General features: G+C 38.5%; 1 protein-coding gene across 4 annotated transcripts in view; it reads right to left on the bottom strand.

Moving 5' to 3' along the window:
• Window positions 1-16,226, bottom strand: part of TPD52L1 (TPD52 like 1) — a 50,429-nt gene extending 34,203 nt beyond the window's left edge. Inside the window, exons 1-2 of one of the 4 annotated variants that reach the window (XM_026846371.1) lie at window positions 15,999-16,226; window positions 2,470-2,585 (exon numbers count right to left, since the gene is read on the bottom strand). In XM_026846371.1, the coding sequence (XP_026702172.1) occupies window positions 2,470-2,517 (48 nt within the window). In that variant the 5' untranslated portion in view covers window positions 2,518-2,585; window positions 15,999-16,226. Of the gene's footprint in view, window positions 1-2,469; window positions 2,586-6,035; window positions 6,128-15,998 lie in introns of those variants that run through there. The other 3 variants (XM_026846369.1, XM_026846370.1, XM_026846372.1) reach the window with 3 other exon arrangements.
• Between the last annotated feature and the right edge of the window lie 1,778 nt (window positions 16,227-18,004).

Genomic DNA, 18,004 nt, shown 5'->3' with positions numbered 1-18,004 from the left:
GCTGTGTTAGCCAGACTACAAATACAAGAACAGTTAGCCCACGCTCTGGAAAGCTTCTAGTACAAAGAGACTACTTGCAGGGAAATAGAAGAGAATACAAAAACCCTATCAGAAAAACAGTAGTGGTAGTTCCCCTCCCAATGTCAGGGAGGGAAGGAGGAAGAAGACGACAGAGATACACAACAGAAAGATGGAACATATTTTTTCTGTTTAAATACATGCATAAGAGCTCCCCATTGTATCATCTATTAAGTGACTGCAGCATGAAGAAGATTTAAACATTTCAGAACAATAAGAAGAAAGGTACTTGTTCCTACACGCTCAAACAGGTATTACCTAACACATAAGCACATAGAAGAAAAAAACTACCAATGGTGGAGCCAAGGGGGCTTAAAAGTAAAGACTAACAGCTTTTCAAAAGGAAACATCAGCCAGTTCCCACAGAGGTTTCTTTTTTGAAGGAGTCAAGGTCTTACACGGTTTTTACAGAGTTTTCTAAGAATCATAAACCTAATTTAAGTTTAAACTTTTTTCACTCTAAATTCAAGTTTCCCAAACCTTTCTTAGCATAATTATCGTTTTATTTTGTTTTTAAGCATAAACTGTATGCCAGTAATCTGCTGCGAGGAATTCAGAAAATAATTTCTAGGTCAGCCAAGATCATAACATTTGAAAGGCAATCTCTCACTTCTGTTTTTGTACATGAATTAAAGTATTTCTGCCATGAGCCACTGAGAACTCTCTGCTCCCACAGGAGTCAACAAGCAGGAATGATGTCCAGGAACTCTTCAGATTAATTCTCTTGAGAAAGGCATATCATTTTCAGATGGTTGCAAGAAGTTCTTTTTTTTTAATTCCATGTCTCCATCTGCCTCTTAAGTCCCTTTCGTGAGAAAAGAAAAGAGAATCACAGAAAGGTCAAGGTTGGAAGAGACCTCTGGAGGTCGTCTGGCCCAACCCCCCTGCCCAGGCAGGGCCATATAGAGCCAGTTGCCCGGGACTGTGCCTAGACAGCTTTTGAGTATCTCCAAGGATAGAGACTCCACAACCTCTCTGGGTAACCTGTACTAGTGCTCAGTCACACTCACAGTAAAAACATGTTTCCTGATGTTCAGAGGGAACCTCCTGTGTGCACCCATTGCCTCTGGTCCTGATGAAAAGCCAATAATGAACAACCCAAATCCTATCTCATCACTATGCGATGAACTGAACATGTAAAGTTTCAGCTTCCTCCTTATTATTTATAGATGTAACAGGATCAGCAAAGGACTAAGAATTAACTAGCAACTCAGAAACACAAGGCTTGATAAAACATTAAAGCTAAAACTCAATCTTTTGAGTTTTGTTTCACTAGAAAATCTTAAATCAGCACTGAAAGTAAATGACTTGAGAGTCATTAAGAATGTGACTTCTTAGAGTATTTAATATTACAATTTAATATTTAAATATTTCTGTTGTATGAATGAGAGGGATCAATCTCTGCAAAAGAACTGTTCTCTGGATGTTCCCATTCTGGGTGTAACAGCAGCAAATGCTTCACAGAGCACTATGGAACAATTATGAAAGAATACTTTTTCCCTGGCCAGTTTACACTTTGAGGTTATATGCTCACAGTCCCAAATCTTGTGTTTCCTACTATTCATATGGGTTGTTATTTTATTCTTGCTGTCTTCAATCTTCTGTCATAAAAATTCATTATTTCAATTAAGATAAAAATAACTCCCCCCTTTCATACAGCTGTGATTTCTGTTATGCGTCTCATATTTAAAATAAGTACACTCCCACTTTTTCCCATTCTCTCATTTTCCATTTTGTAATTTCACTTCTGTTTCTGTGGTATTCAGCAGCAGTAATTAAAGCTGAATCCACCTTCCCATTGTAGACCAAATCTAGATAACATCTTTAATCTTTGTAATAAAAAGACCACATGGTTCACACCTTTTTCCTCCCATCTCCTTGTTATTATTTTTAAACTTCTTCATGGTGTCATGCATCTCCTGAAGTTCTTTAATTAAGAAAGTAACAAATAGAAACCAAAAATATAATCCTCTCCAAACACATCAGTGCCAAATGAAACAAAAACGTGGTGAAATTACTGTGCTCAGCAGCAGCAGATTTTCCTCTGAGCACCAGACTTTTTCATCAGGTGTCATAACCACTGTAACAACAATACCATAGATCTAATAAGAACATCTTTCATTCTTTATAAAGAAAGGTTTATAAATAAAGACACATGCCTTGCCTAAAACGGTAAGGTATATTTAACTTTCTCTCTACAATCATCAAGTAGAAGGATATTTAATCTTCAAAAATATTTAAAGAAATTAATTGCTTCACATTATTGTAGCCTAGAATAATTTTACTGAATGGAAGAGCATACCTTTATGATGTGTACTTCATCCTAAAATTACTATCTTCCAGTTTAAGGAAGTAGAAACAGTAACAGTCACAGAAATTCAAATTCGTTACCTTGGCTAGCTCAATCTTTAACTCTTCTTTTTCTTCTTCAGAAATCATATTGGTGAAATCAACATCAGTGACCACATCTTCATCTGCTTCATGCAAAGACTGGGATTCCAACAGGCCTTAAAGAGTTAAAAGGTCAAGACAACCATTATCAATTATTTCAGCTATGATACTGACTTCCCCTAAAATCTAAGAATGATATAATATTCACCCACTATGAAAAAATCAAAGAGAAACAAACCAATCTCTTCCTGCTAAAGGTCATTTGGATTCTGCTCCTCTTTGCTTTTGAAAAGCTACTGGAAGTATCAGATGGTAAAGTCTGCACAGAAGCAATTTAATATGTGAAATAACCACTCATTCCCAGAAAGGAGTCACCTTGGACCCCACTAGTCCCTGATGAGGCATTTCCCTGTCTCTAACAAGACAGAAGAAAAAAAGAAAAAAAGTTTTTTCTTCAAAATAAGAAAGCTGGTTAATGTGGATCATTAATGTGAATAGGGGCAATAGTACACTGAGCAATACAAGTAGTATATTACTGAACCGCATTTGCTTTACAGGTACCTCTGCAGCAATTTGAGAACCTTACAGATGTACAGTTTGCAGAAGGAAATGCCATACCTACTGTTCAAATTTTCTAAATGTTAGAGAGGAGCATACCTTGATTGCTCCTTTTAAATCTGTTAAGGGTGAACAGTTATACTAGACCTCCAGTTACATTCTTCTTCTGCATGTCCAAGATCAGGATCGGCATGTATAACCAAGATAAGCACTTAAATAAATGTTTGCAAGACCCGGGCCTGTCTGGTATAATATATACAGAGGAAACAAAATATAATTATCTCCCAGTCATTCAGTAAAGAATGACTGCTGGGGTTCCAGCCATTAATAGCCTCTCGTTCTTCATTGTCTGCAAACAAAGCAATGCAAAACCTGAGATAACTGAAAAAATTTTTGCTTCTCTGGAACTTGTTTTAAAGTTCTCAATCTGTTTCTGTTGTGGAAAAAAATTCTCCTCCAGGCTACACTTTTTCTTGTATTTCATTTCTTTAGCAGGGTTAATCAGCCATCTTAAGCTGACTCCTAACATCTGTATACTGCTTAATACAGAAGAGAACTTCTTTCCCAGGTCCACAGAGGCCTGTATACTCTATTACATAAAGATTAGAATTTAACTTTGTCAAGTTTTGGCAATAGGGAATAGAGGTTACAAGCACCAAGTCCATAGTACTCAACAACTTAAAGTTCAGTACTTTATATTTTCATGCAGAAAGCAAAACTCCCCCCACCTTTTCATCATTTCTTCCACATAGAGACCCCCAGTGCACCTGGATTTCCTCCCTATACTTAACAGAACAGAACTGATTTGATTCATACCATCAACTTCATGCAGAGCACAATGTGGAGAACTCAGGCTTGTTAATCACAGCATCCCCTGAGTGGGAAGATAAAGAGCAGCAACACAGGTGCTGAACCCCTGCCTGGCACCATATGCAAGAACAGAGCACCACCCTTAAGTACAAAACCTTTTAAAAAACATGAAACCATATAGAAGTAGTCAATACCTTAGCTATTACCCAAAAAGCATCTTGCCAGGAAAACCCAGTTTGCCAAAGCCACAACAAAAGAAAAGCACATTTATTCACTAGGAATACTCCCAAATCACCTTTATTAACATCCCAAAACATAATTGCTGTTCGGTATTTGTTTGAGGACTAATAGTGTTGCTATGGGAATCAGGCTAAACTTAGTCCCCTTGGTCTTGAAAGAAGTCTCTTTTTTCATGGATAGAGGAGCAGCAGTATGGGGCAGTTCTTGGAAACACCAGGAAGAATCTCAGGGGGCAACAGGGTTAAGGCTGAAAACTCTTAAGGAAAGTCTTGGAGTAGATGTGAGATGAGGTTATCTTGGAGCAACTGATACTTGAGCTTAAAAAAGGCAGATGTGTGCTCAGGGGACAGCATTAGCTTGGGACTGGCTAGGTAAAGAGGGCAGAATTGCAGGACAGCGGTTAGACAGATACAGAACCAAACACGGGCTAAAATCACCAGACAACTGGATGACACTTAACTAGACCCAATGGTCAAGACTGAACTGAAATTACAATTCATTCCAAAACAGCATATGAATGTCAACCTTCTGCATGATCCTCTGCAACCTTATTCAGTGCTAGACCCAATTCTTATCTCTTGCTTCTTGTCCAAGTCCTCTAAAATCTAGTCTGATCCTTCAGTCTCCACCTTCTTGCTCAAGCCACTACCAGAGTCCTCCGTAATGGTCACTGTTCTTCCAGAAGGGCTTGGCTTCAGTAACCTCACAGTTCCAGTCTGAACATCTCTCCACCATACTATGGGTCTCAATCTTCTTTCAGGCAGTCTTGGTTCTGAAACTTCCTCACGTGAGCATTATCACGAGCAACTTACTTTCTCAGTCTTCCCTTGCTGTTCTCTGTCTTTCCTTCCAGAGTCCTGTATTATATTTCAAGCAGAGTTAGAGGTCTCTTAAAACATGTTTAATGAAAACAATCACTTGGTAGAGAAGATTTAAAGTGATTTCACAGACAGAGATAATGCTAGATTAGCTCATCCTGATATGAGGTATCAGAGAAACCAAATAGGGAATAAAAGTCATTCACAGAATCTGTTTTACAACAGAAAAAAAAAAGTCCAGGTTTGTACTTCTGAACACCACAGCACCCATTCCCCCAAAGCACATCTTCTGTGAGGTTCCTACAACACTGTATCCAGGAGGAGTTCAGTAGAGCAACAGGAAGAACTATGGTACTAACTTGATTCAAGGAAGCCAGTCACCCACAAGATGCAAAACCATAGGATATTAGGCTGTTGACATTTTCCTACTCATAAGACTTGTTAGTTTTGCAGTTTCCAAGGAGAACAGGAACCTGTAGAAAAATTCACACCTATATTTATATATTTATATATTTATATATTTATATATATATATGAATAGGTAATAATTTTGGTAGTGAAATGGCTCCTATTGCTAGTATTGCTGACCCCAAAATATTCTCTCACCTTCTACTCTGTGCAGGAAGCACAGTCTCCTCTCAAATTTCCCTGCCGAGTCCTTTCAACTAACAACTTGGGGAATATACCTTTCAGACATTGGTTATAGATACACCAAGTACAGACGCATAATAGAATACAAGACTTCAGTGGGATCGTTGATGTCTTGAATTAACCACAATTAATTCTTTAAGAATCAAGGAACAAGGAAAGGGAGGATCCCATTTAGTGTGTGTAATCTAGCTACACATTTTGCTAAACACACTTAGTCTAACAGTTCTTGAAAACACACACAAGGATGAGTTGATTCAGCTAAATGGTTAGAGCTGAGTCCTGGAACCTGTTCTTTTCTACACTATATAGAAGAGTGCCACGTTTAGGCATCTAAAAGCCAGAATTTAAAGATAACACTAAGTTTTTATACTTCACCATGTACATTCAATTCCAACAATTATGTACTTAACCCAGGAAAAAAAGAAATCTGCACTTTAGCAATGCAGACATTCATCGGTGTGTATGTACGGACATTCAGTTTATACATACAGTTGCCGCAGTTGAGCACGTAATAGTTCTTCTCTTTAGTTTCACACTTCTTCCCTTGGGGATAGAAGGAACTTAACTGGTTTCCAATTCATCTGGAATTAAATATATCTACATAGTATATATCTATATAGATAACTATATATCTATACACAGTCATAATGTATCTATATTTATATAAGTAATCTGTAAATTTATCACAGAAACTACAGAATGGCATTTTAATCAGATGTCCAAGGCAAAGCTTTTCCACAACGTTAGAATAGAATTTTTACAGCGTGCCTCAATTTTCATTTGCTGATCTCTACACAACCCTCATCTTTTATTTTAAATTTAGGCTGTCTTAAATAATAGTATTCAAATGATCATTAGCTGCTTATTAAACTTCACTTGTTTGGGAAGTTGGGAATCTGGTCAGGTAACATTTCAAGGCTCTGTTTTTCCAGTAGCTTACTGAAACTATGGGGAAGTTGTAAAATTCACTTAAGTCACCCTTTCTCCTAGTTTACAGGATTAAGGAAAATATTACTTACTAACTCTCAGTTAAGTCTCCTTTTGACAAAATACGGGAAGCAAAAAATTTCGAAGTGAAACATTTCCAATGGCTAAATTAGTTTTCCGTATGAAGTGACAAATATATGCCGGGTCAGAATTATTACTGCCAAATTACCAACTGGTTTTATACACAGGAAATGAAAGCGTTTTTACCTGCATGTTCACAAAAGTAAAGACACTAAAAGAAACTGTTCTGCTAGGGTTCCTACCCCTGATTATTAAATTTAACTGACTTCCCTGCACTGTGACTTACAGTAATTCTAGAACTGCAAGATATCTGATACTCCCAGGACCAATACATAGCAATGTTTTAATTCTGAGAAATAAAAGTCAAGTTCTATGTAATTAATCGCATTGCTAAAGCAGCAACAATAAGCAGAGGGGTTACAATTAAGACATTATTATGTTTGAAATGGAGTATAATATAGGTCCACCAACTCAAACTCAGACTATGTTTGCATAAGTACAAACGTTCTCTGCTAGTTAGCCATGCCAAATTACACAGCTTATCAGCTCAGGCACACTGATAACATAACCTACTGCTCTGGAGCCTTGAGCTAGGACCTCTGCTTTGGATCACATATGCTCAGAGCTTGTGAGTATCTCTGCACCGTGCTACACTGCTAAAACAGCAGAACATGTCTTGCAGACTAGTTACTAGATAAGACTAGTAACCCAAATTCTACAGTCTGCTGTTAAATCTGATTTAATGCAAGAAACTGTTTCTGCATTGATCTGTACCTGTGCTTATGTTTGCTACTAGAACTGTAGGGATGACAAATTAAATAAGCCCCTTAGAAGCTACAGGACCTGTAACTGTTCTACAAAATTTAACTTAACCAAACAATACAATGATAAAATCCAAGACAATTTTTTAGATGCACTCAGGTATCTGAAGGTTAACTGGATGAAGGTATTTTAATTAGTGCTTTTTATGTATTTTCTCCATATTCATCTCAGGCTAATGTTCTAGAGTATTATGTATCAAGCTAATTCTTTTATGTTGGTTACCTGTGTTAAAACAAACCAAAAAAACCCAACAAAAAGCAGCCCACGCTATTGGCAGTGATGTCTGATCAACTAACCATAATTACAGCAAAATTAAAGGCAAGAACACCAAATTTCTGCTTTGTGTAGATTTTCTGACGTTCATTTCAGGGAAATATATAGATGATCCTTTATTCTATCAAAACAGTTAGGAATTGAAGCCCTTTTAATGCTCTATGTTTTTGTTTTCCAGTCAATTAAAAATAGCATACCTACCTTGTTATCTAGTAAGAAAACATTTTCTGATTATATAGACCTTCTAGTAAGCAAAATGACATGTTACAGCTTCATTGCCAATATCATTATAGTGTAGCTAACAGCACAGCAAAGTATGCAGATGAACTGTTTCTTATATGAAATTCAAAACCACTTGTTTACAAATTTAAATTGCAGTTAAGTCTTCAAAGGGATGAAATGGTAAGCAAAACAAAGAAACTGTCCAGACATTGCATTACTGACTTTGATCTTTTTTATAATGTAGGCTTAATGCCAGATATAGAGATTGAGAGGGGAAAAAGGGGGACTAGAAGCATGTACAGTAAATTACTAAATTGACTAGAAAAACTATTAAAAATTGCAAGGATGTCCAGTACCGTTTTTGCCACTCCAAAGTTATTATGGGAGGATCCAAACTGGAAAATGTGCTTTCATTTAATCCACCTAGAAAACAAACTACTTGAAGGAAGATCTTCCCTTGTCTGTTTGGTTCTAACTGTGAAGAAGTCTGAACTGCTTGAGCCTAGCAAATACCATAGAGCTGGCCTTTCTCTTAGAGGACTTAGAACAGAAGGAAGGTTAACTTCAAAACTATGACTGGAAAATAAACTCAGAGACTGGATTCATCTTGATTCAGAGAGGGAAGAACTCAAGATGCACAGGTCATGTAGATCAAAAGTGTAAACATTAAACAAAACTGTAGTTTCTACTTCCTGCAGTCACGGGGGCTCAATCTTCCTTTCTCTCTATGGATTGCTAAGTGTCTTCATTTCCTCTATCCACTGGGCTTTGGATTGGTGGTGGTGGAGAGGAGAGGAAGAGAGTACAGCTTTTGAGTGTTCAGGAGCTCTAGGATATAGTCTACCATCTCAGAATAAGTGTCCCAGTGATCCTGAAGCAGCTCACTGCAGACCTTAGTAAGGCTTTCCATTCCATCTCTGAACCCCTGCAAAACCAGGCATTAATAAATCTATCCATAGCTGTAAGATAGATTGGCAGGTTTCCAAACAGAGGAACACTTCTATTTGAAGCTCCTGGATAAACAGCCAGTCGTAGCGTGCTAATTCTTTTCTCTGTTTTAGTAAAATAAAAAGAAATTAATCATACATTGAGGATCTCTCGGTGTTATTTTTCCCCCAGAAGCCACTGACACAGCTGCCAATCTATGCCAGTGAAGAGAGACAATCTACACACAAATCACTGGCAGAAAACAGACTACACAGCTTAACCACTGTACCAAGAAACCATGCACATTGGTAAGGAGTTTGATAACCATCCCAGAGAAGTGCAATGGATAAAAGTAAGAATAGCAACCATAGGAAAAAAAGTATATATCCCTTACTAAAATCAGGTACCAAGCTTTAACGTGAGAACTGATCTTCCAAACAATTATCTGAAATGTCCAGAAATGCAAGGCGTGATCTTACACAGTTTATCCAATAGCCTGCTCTCTTTATAAAATAATAATCCTGCCTGCCTGGGGAAGACAAGGGCGACATTGCTTTCTAAACGGTAGCTATGGAAATACAAAGCAATTGTTGTGAAGTGTAACAGTTTGAAGAGAGCAGATGCTTCTTTCTATTATGTCAATACTGAAAGTAATGACAGTATTGTACCACTTACTGTGCATTCTTTGATCATTCTGCACAACTTTCTGTGAGGTCAAGGGTAAGAAAATGATGCCACAAGTGGAAGGGTTATAATCTCTTTTTCTTTCTTTAGGCAGAACAGAAAAAAAAAAAAGAAAAAAGATGAAGTCACGATGGTATAATAGGGAATGAGAAAGTGGATGACACTGAGTCACAAAAGAGACTTGTTCTCTACAAATAAGGTACTCTAGAAACTGTAACACACTGCATAAAACAAATGAAGGAATAAAGCATATCTAATCAAACAAGAGAAAAAGCAATGTAGGGGAAGATAAGAGCTATGACATGGAAATGTTGGCAGTCAGAGGTGGAAGTTGTCAGTCACATTTCTTAAAACCACCCTGTCGTACTAAAAATACATGAAGGTACAAGTTTTCTCATCTCAGAATAGATAGGCACCTTGGGTCCCATCTTCAGCTGGTAGAAGTGACTGTGATCCCATCAATTGTATAATTAAGATCACATATCTGCTTGACAATCGAAATCACAGAAACTTAATGGCAGGATTTAATAACCTTTCTTTCCTATGAAAGAATCAGTTTATTGTACTTTTCTAAAGCCAGGTGTGAAATAATATCGCTAGACAGCAATCTAACTGCAGTATAATTAATCTTACAAGCTTCCTCAGTTAACTTCCAACAAAGTATCTGTGCTGCAAAAAGTGATAAAATTGTGTTTTTAATTAAAAAATAAATTATTCAAGTAGCTATAATTTGTATCCTTTAGATCACAACACACCTAGCTAACAAGGGCTTTATAAGTCTAATTTAAATATGAGCAAAATCCTGCTGCAGCCAGCAGGCTGCTTGCTTTCCCCACACCCCCATCCAGCTATCTCAACATGTAAGGCAGGTGTGTCCCTTTTGATCCTGTAAACTTACTAGGGAAAATATGCAGGAAACAAGTTATAACTTGGTACATGACAGATTCTTTATTCTCTTCAGGCTCAAATTTATTATTCCCCATCGCTTTAATAGAGATTAAATGTCTTGTTATTGTTACATATACTAAAATATACATTTAGGAATGCTGAGAGAGAAGGGACAAATTATCCTCCCCTATATCTGCTCAATCTCTCACACTGGTAGAGTTAAGATTACAGTTTCTAAGGACAGGACTGCCTTTTGCACACTGCTTGGCACAGAATGTCCATGATCTGTGACTAGCTTTGTAGGCACCATCATAATTATAAATCAACAACAATAAATCACTCACTAAGTTGGGGTAAAGGCACAGTTCCTTTATGTTTCTTTATGTTTTACTATGTAAGAGTTCATGGCCACCAAGAAGAGGCAGTGAATCAACCTGTTCCTCAGAGAAGGCATGTCTTGTGTCTGTCCGCCTCTGTGTGTGTGTTGCCATTAAAGCACCACCTGCCTCAATTTGCAATACCCCTTAATCTGTTCACAATTAAGACCAGCTATTTCACACCAGTGCACTTTTGCCTTCCTAAGGAGGGTCATCTGACAGCGTAGACTTCCTCCGGGATTCCCTTAACAAACTTGACTTACTCTTGGATGCATCTGCCTGCAACACAACTGCATTCCCATTTAAAATCAATAAAACCAGAGTTATTTGTATTAATATTATTTGAAAAAAATCTAATTTATTAGAGACAAAAGCCATGTATTCCCTTGCACAGACCCTATGTTTATATGAAAGAAATTTTTATTTGTTAAAACAAGTACTCCAAATATATTGAGAAGGAGTAGTAATTTGTGCCACCTTGTTTCTCGCAAATGCAATGCCTTGCAGCTAGGCAGTCATTGATGTGGTGGGTTTCTCTGATAAACCTGGAATTTGGAGTTAGGGCGACACTAATTCTTTGGACACAGGCCACACAAAATACTTCTCAATCAGAATATCACCATCTAGCTGGGGCTGTTCAACTCAGTTTCATTTGGTTTTCTCACCAGGTTTGTTTGCCAGCACCTTGAACTGTCAAATGAAGCATTTATTATTCTGCTTTTAACATTAAGCTCCATGTTAAGGCCTTCAGAGTTTTTGGCATCATTAATTTTGTGGGTTTGCCCACCCAGTGTTTTGTACCCTGCCATTACAAAGAAATGTGTTTGCTTAGCAAGGCTGTGGGTGGAGACATATGGGGTTTAGGGCCCTGGATATCTGTGAAGTTCCCATAGAAACAGGTTTCTTGGCCCTTCCTTCTGTTGGGTAGGGTTGGAAGACACGATGCATGTCTCTGCAGTCTGCCCGAGTTGCACAAATGACCGTACTGCAGGAGGGAAAGAGATTTATCAGTCCAGGAGACAGAGAGTGGCACTTCCAGACACACTGTACTGTCTCGGTCTTTGAGGTCCCTGATCTCCCCTCAAATAAAAGCCAGAATTAGAGCCATCACAGAGAGTGTTTTCTCCTCCTTAACAATAAGCCATGAACCACAGAGGGTTGGCTTCTCTGACAGCTGCTCTGGCTACAGGTAATGGCAGGCTCATTGGTAAGAGAAGAGGTTTAGGCAGATGGCATGAGCTGCTACACCCTTGAGGCTGCATTAGATCACACTCAGCAGCAAGGCCTCAAATCTCTACCCTACTCCATGCAGATCACCCAGTCTGTTATCATGCCTCTTGAAACTTCAGTGCCTTGAGAAGGTCTAGAAAGAGCACAAAAGACAGTTCTTGTCTTTTCTTTACTCTTCTACTACCTTACATAAGATTTTTCTGAGGATGGGTGTTGCAGGATGGACATAACACAATGTACTTTTCCAAAAAAAACAATATTCCCATGCTTGCATCTCTGCTAACAACTTCCATTAGTGTGTCTTCATCCATATTCAACTTAATTGTTAAAATCTTATTGTCTCTTACCCTTCCTCTGTCCTTGATTCCCACGTGCAGCACATAACTATGACCAGAACGCTGCCGCTCCCCTTTCAGGACATGTTCATGCTCTATATTCCTGTGCAGACCTGGACACAACTGAGCAGCTGCCTAATTCTGGATCTAGGTCTAAATCTAGTTCCTATCTTTGAACTTCTCTTGAATGGGTACTATTATCATTACATACCACTCTTTACTCCTTGTGTTTATTGCAGAATTCATCTATATTGCTCACTGTTTATGCTTCTCGATTTTTTCAAGGAATTTAAAGCCACAGAGGGTATTTTTTCCTCTACATGTAGTATTTGACTTCCAGTTTCCTGACAATTTGTTATTTAACTCTGCAAAGACCTTATTTAAATCTTCAAAACCACATTGTGATTCAGTTTATATGAATGACATTATTCAGCAGTCTTTTTTTTTTTTTTTAATCAGTGAGACTGTTCAAGTAATTGTTCCTTTTTCACCATCATCTTTTCTTAGCTATCAAAGCTTCCGCACCATCTGACCCTGACCATCTGACAACATGCTGAAGGATTTACTCCTGCAAGACCACATGGCTTCATTGGTTCTACACTATTCTCATACGCACATAACAACGTACAGCACTGGTTAGATAGTTTAATTACATGGCAAACATCATTCTCCCTGATTATGACTTTGATTCCTTCCTCCCACAATAATAACTTAATAGCTGCCATCTGCCTATTAAAATACTTTGAGCAGAAGATAATCTTCTGTTCCTCACATAATTGCCCCTCTAACTCTATAATGTATATACATTTTACTTGTCTCTAAGGAAAATCTGGTTGTGTTTAAATACAACTATCTCTGAACACATTTTAATGAAAATTTAGCATGCATCAACCCAGAAAAGAACATAAACATTTGAGGCCTTCAGAAGATATTTGCTCCGCATTATTCTCTAAAAATCTGTCAGCACTTCCTAGTGACCTACCTGTGATCTACTCAGTGAAGAACATTAATTAAAAAGGATGAAACATAGAAAGAAAAAATAGATAAGCACCTAAAATGCCTAAGCCAACATCATCATGACAAGTTATTACTAAATCCACCTAAAGCACAATGAAAACAATTATTCCAAGGAAACTATGCAAAAGTATTTTAAAACTTTACGAGGGTTATGAGTAACCTTTTTATAATCACAAGCCTACACCATCTTAGTTCTACCCAGGTGGCATGGCAAATTCCTGCTGGGGAAACTGGTGAAAAGAGAACACCTGAACAAACAGGTGAATACAGAAAAACCTAACTCTTTACTGACAAAGCAAACATGGAAAGCATCAGCTCCCTTCAGCTAGCATTTATAAATATTTAGAATATCAATTTTACAGACTTTTAAATCTGTATCATACATAGTTTTTAATCATGCCTTCCATATTTTACCTACAATTTATAAATTAGTAACTTCAATTATTAGGCAATTTTTAAATACAACTTTGAAGTGTGGCACAGGTACTAAAGAGAGACATCTGATGTATCTGGATGGCTAAAGAGGAAGAGTGTTTCACAAGTTAAAGCAAAACCCAGACAGAAATCAGACAGTAAAAATGGAAAGAAAAAACAGAAGGAATAGTTCTCAAAAGAGAAGAAATAGTTGGGGCAGGATCTGGTCCCCTGGCGCATGGGAAAGCAAATAACTTCACTGACCAGCAAACAAAAGTAGCCCTTTCAGTGAGAAAGCACGTGAAAATAAACTGCACTCTCTGCTACAGAAACATTTTGTGCAAACACCTTTTACTGGGAAAACCATCACCATAGACACTTTATGCTTGCGTGAATATAAAAAAAATGTGTTCAGAGGGTAATTTTAGGTATTATATATTATTAGGTAATAATATATAACACTAGTTCCTGTGTTACACTAATCTTGTGTTTGCGTTTTGAGGAATCTGTTGTTGTTAGAAGTACTTTAAAGTCTATTATCTTACAAAAAACAATAAAAGTCTAATTTTGCCTTTAGAACAACAGCAAAGCTGAAAAGTGACAGCTTTCCATTACACACTTAAGTACTGTCACTACTTTAAAACACTCTAGGTTCTTGGTGGACAGCAAGGATAACTGCATGCCAAGGTAAATCAGTGGTGATAGAAGGAAAACTTTACAAAACACAAACCCCAGAAGACCAACAAGAAAAATAAATCAGAAGCAAGCATTTTTCCTGACAGCCCTCCTTGCTTCAGAAGGAATTGACTGCTCAAGGCATAGTGTTACCTGCCCTTTTCTGGAAGTGACACAAAGCATTAGAACACCTTCTTGTCTTTATACCCTCTACCTGCTTCTCCAAACTCCCTGGATTCTCCTTCAGTGACTAGAAATACAAAAATGTAAAAACTGCCCAAGAACTGGATACCTGAATACATAGTTCCTAAGCATGTGAATGCCCATTAGTTGGACAAGTTACTAAATGAGAGGAGCTATTTTAGCTGGCCACAGGATATACACACATAATCATCACTTCTCCTTATTTCTGTAAACCTGTCTTTATAAATTTTACTGGTGTATTATTCTTATTTGGTTGTTGTAAAAGCCCTGGCTTTCATCTACAAAAATGAGATGGCTTTCAGCAATCAGCCTTACATAAGAAAACTTCATGACAGATAGTGTGGAGAGAATACCAAAACTTCCAGTATTTTGTGCAACTATTTGCAGTAGGAACTTTCTCGTCTGCTTGGGATCCAAGAGTGGAATCCTTCAATTTACCATGCCATTACTATAAACACAATACTTTTTTACTGGAGTGAGAAAGAACCGAAAAGTTCAAGAAACTCTTGCACGGAAGTAATTAACAAGAACAGCCTTTTAGAAGCCCTTTTTACTATCCAGAGAGTTAAAGTCCTACAAGCACAGAAAAGGTAAAATGTGCCAAGCAGGAGAGGGAAAATGGAAGATTCAGTGTAAGGCCTTTATCATCATGGTAAGATGGTACTTGAGGCAGTATCACTTCACACATGTTGTATTCTTGCATTTGTTTTACACTTTCAGATAAGAACATCTGCAGAAAGAACCTCACTGATGACATTCTACTTCTTTTTACAAAGTGAAAGAGAGAGAACGAAGACAGCACAAGAGAAAGAAAAGGAGATTTAGCGCTACAGTTATCTGCCTGCAACACTTATCCATGCCATGGATGTGGAAGTGTAATGATGATAGCCTAGTTACTTATGATTTTGATTCACGGATCTCAAAGATGGCTAAGCAGCATTACCTCTGTTCCAGAGACACAAACAAGCCAACTAATATACCCAAGGTTTTGGAGAAGGTTAGTGTGATATCTGATATTTAGAATTTGTTGGTCCCCTCTCATCATTTCTTGTACACAATAGGTTTAGAGGATGCAGCAGCCAAAATGCCCAGTTTAGAGAGCAGCGATATGACTACAGCAGACACTTCTAAAATCCAGCACTGCAACTGCACGTTTCTGTGAGATACAAATAAAACCATATAAAACTAGCCCACCCTAATCTCATACATTACCTGAAGAGGTATTTTCTGATCAGTAGAAGAGATCTAATTCTACCCTTAAAACACTTTCTGAAACAAAGGCTAGCCACAGTCTTTCTAAACCCAAATTCCAGGACTACCTAAAACAAGCTACTAAACAATATATAAATTTCTAAATATGGCCACACGAAACATACTTCAACCCCTCTACAATCTTCTGACAAGCTTGTGCCACATCCTTGACCTTCAAGCCTAAGTAAAGCACCTTGGAAGTTCCAAATGTTTCTCTACTGCACTGCACAAGGCAGCGAGGCACATCAGAACAGCATCAGCCGATTCATCTTTCCACTAGTGCACTTGAGAGCACTGATGGAGAGCAGGCTTGGATTACAGTTGTGATGCCTCACAGTAGGACTCATACCAACAGTCCTGTGAAAATAAGAAGATACAGGAGAAAAAAACAGAGCAAGAATCTTAAAATGTGTTTTAGGGTTTGATGTGTTTGGTTTTGCAAGCTCTGTATTTTTTATCTTTGTGGTTGTAAAACGAGCAAAGTTACAATGCCTTGTAAGATTGGACCCAGATTTTAGAGGAGGTATCTCCTTTATATCTCTTTTCCAAACCCCATCATATTTTATTCTCAGTTCTCATGTGTAGCATGAAACCACTCAAATTTTCTCAGCCTCAGCAAACTGAATTTCATCCTGTGACAAGTATCATAAAGCTGAAAGCAGTACAGGTTCAAAAGGGTAAAACAGAAGCAACTGCATTTGATTTCAGACATTTGCTTAAAATCTGATATATGCATGGAATGAGTTATTTGATATACTTTCCCTTCTTTCAGTGTAAAAAGGATGAAAGAGCAATTATCTCAAGCTCTGCACACTCTTGTTAAATATTTAAGAATCCTATTATAAATTACAACCCTACCATTTTCACTCGACCTCATCTTCACATGATCTTATCAACAAGGCAGCTGAGATTTCCATCATGCAGTCAAATATGCAGGTTATCACTGGCTGGTTCAACTACTCCAGTATCCTCCTGACCCTTTGCAAAGTCCTCTCTCCTGGTTTCCACAGTGGGGCAACGGTGAGCTCCAAAGGACAGTAAGGAGACAGCACAAACCCCTGGTTAACTGGAGTGGACCTGAAGCCTCAGGAGCATGTACCGCCAGGCATTTTCCTTGCAAAGATAGGTGGGGAATGCACTTCTCACAATGGAAGGAACTAGCAGCTGCTGCTGGGTGAGAAAACTCCCCTTGCCTCATCTTTCCCATTTTCTCACATGTATTAACACTGACCAACCTGTGTGCTGATGGACTTACCCAAGTAGAGGGATTTACTTCTCATAGGTCAATTAGACTAAATCAGCCCCAAGCCACTAGTTTTACTCAGCCATTAGGGGAAAAGTGAACACCGAACAAAACAGTCAGTGCCCCTTGGTAAAGCCTGCGGAAGATGCTGCCCTCTCCAGCAAGACTGTGCTGTGGAGTGATGGCCACAGCACTGCTTCTGCAGTGAAGTAACAAACATCTCCGTGCATTCCTTACCTACACTTTCCCACATGAGACTGACTCGCTATCTGGACTGGTATCTGTATTAGTAACCACATCAGTAGCTAATGAAGAAAAATGGCGAGAGAATGCTGATCAAGCTGCCAATGCCCTGTTTTGGCGAGTCTTGTACACTGTATCACAGGTAATGGAAGATACCCTCACCACTGCCTCCCACCACGGGAGACCTCAGACCGTCTGACTGTGAGATGACAGGTGTCACTGTGGCAGGGAGAGGGCCACTGGGCTAATGCTGTGACTTCTAATTATTTTCTTCTGATCATAAACTCCAGCCAAATGGCATGTGCCCAGGTGCTGCCTCTGCTCTGTAACCTCACATACCAGATGCAACTGGCTTGAGGATCACAGATGGAGCACCTCAGCTGCAACAGCAGAGGAAAGCAGTGCCACGCTGCAGACCTACAGGACACAGACCCCAGGGAGGAATCATCTAACTACAGCTCTCGCTACAATACTTTACAGGTGTATGCATAGCCATGGCAAACTATTATGGCTACAGTGCACAACTAGCAGAGGATGTAGGACATCTGCCAAGAACAGCTGTAAGAATAATTGCTGGGACAGGGAGATGCCTCAAAAACCTTTTCGGAGGCTGGAAGTGCAAGAAGCTGGTTGAGCTACCTGGGT

Source organism: Athene cunicularia, assembly GCF_003259725.1.
Source record: "Athene cunicularia isolate RWA chromosome 3 unlocalized genomic scaffold, athCun1 chr3_part1, whole genome shotgun sequence".
Taxonomy (NCBI): domain Eukaryota; kingdom Metazoa; phylum Chordata; class Aves; order Strigiformes; family Strigidae; genus Athene; species Athene cunicularia.
The sequence above is the reverse complement of the archived record's forward strand: the minus strand, read 5'-3'. Positions and strand labels throughout refer to the sequence as shown.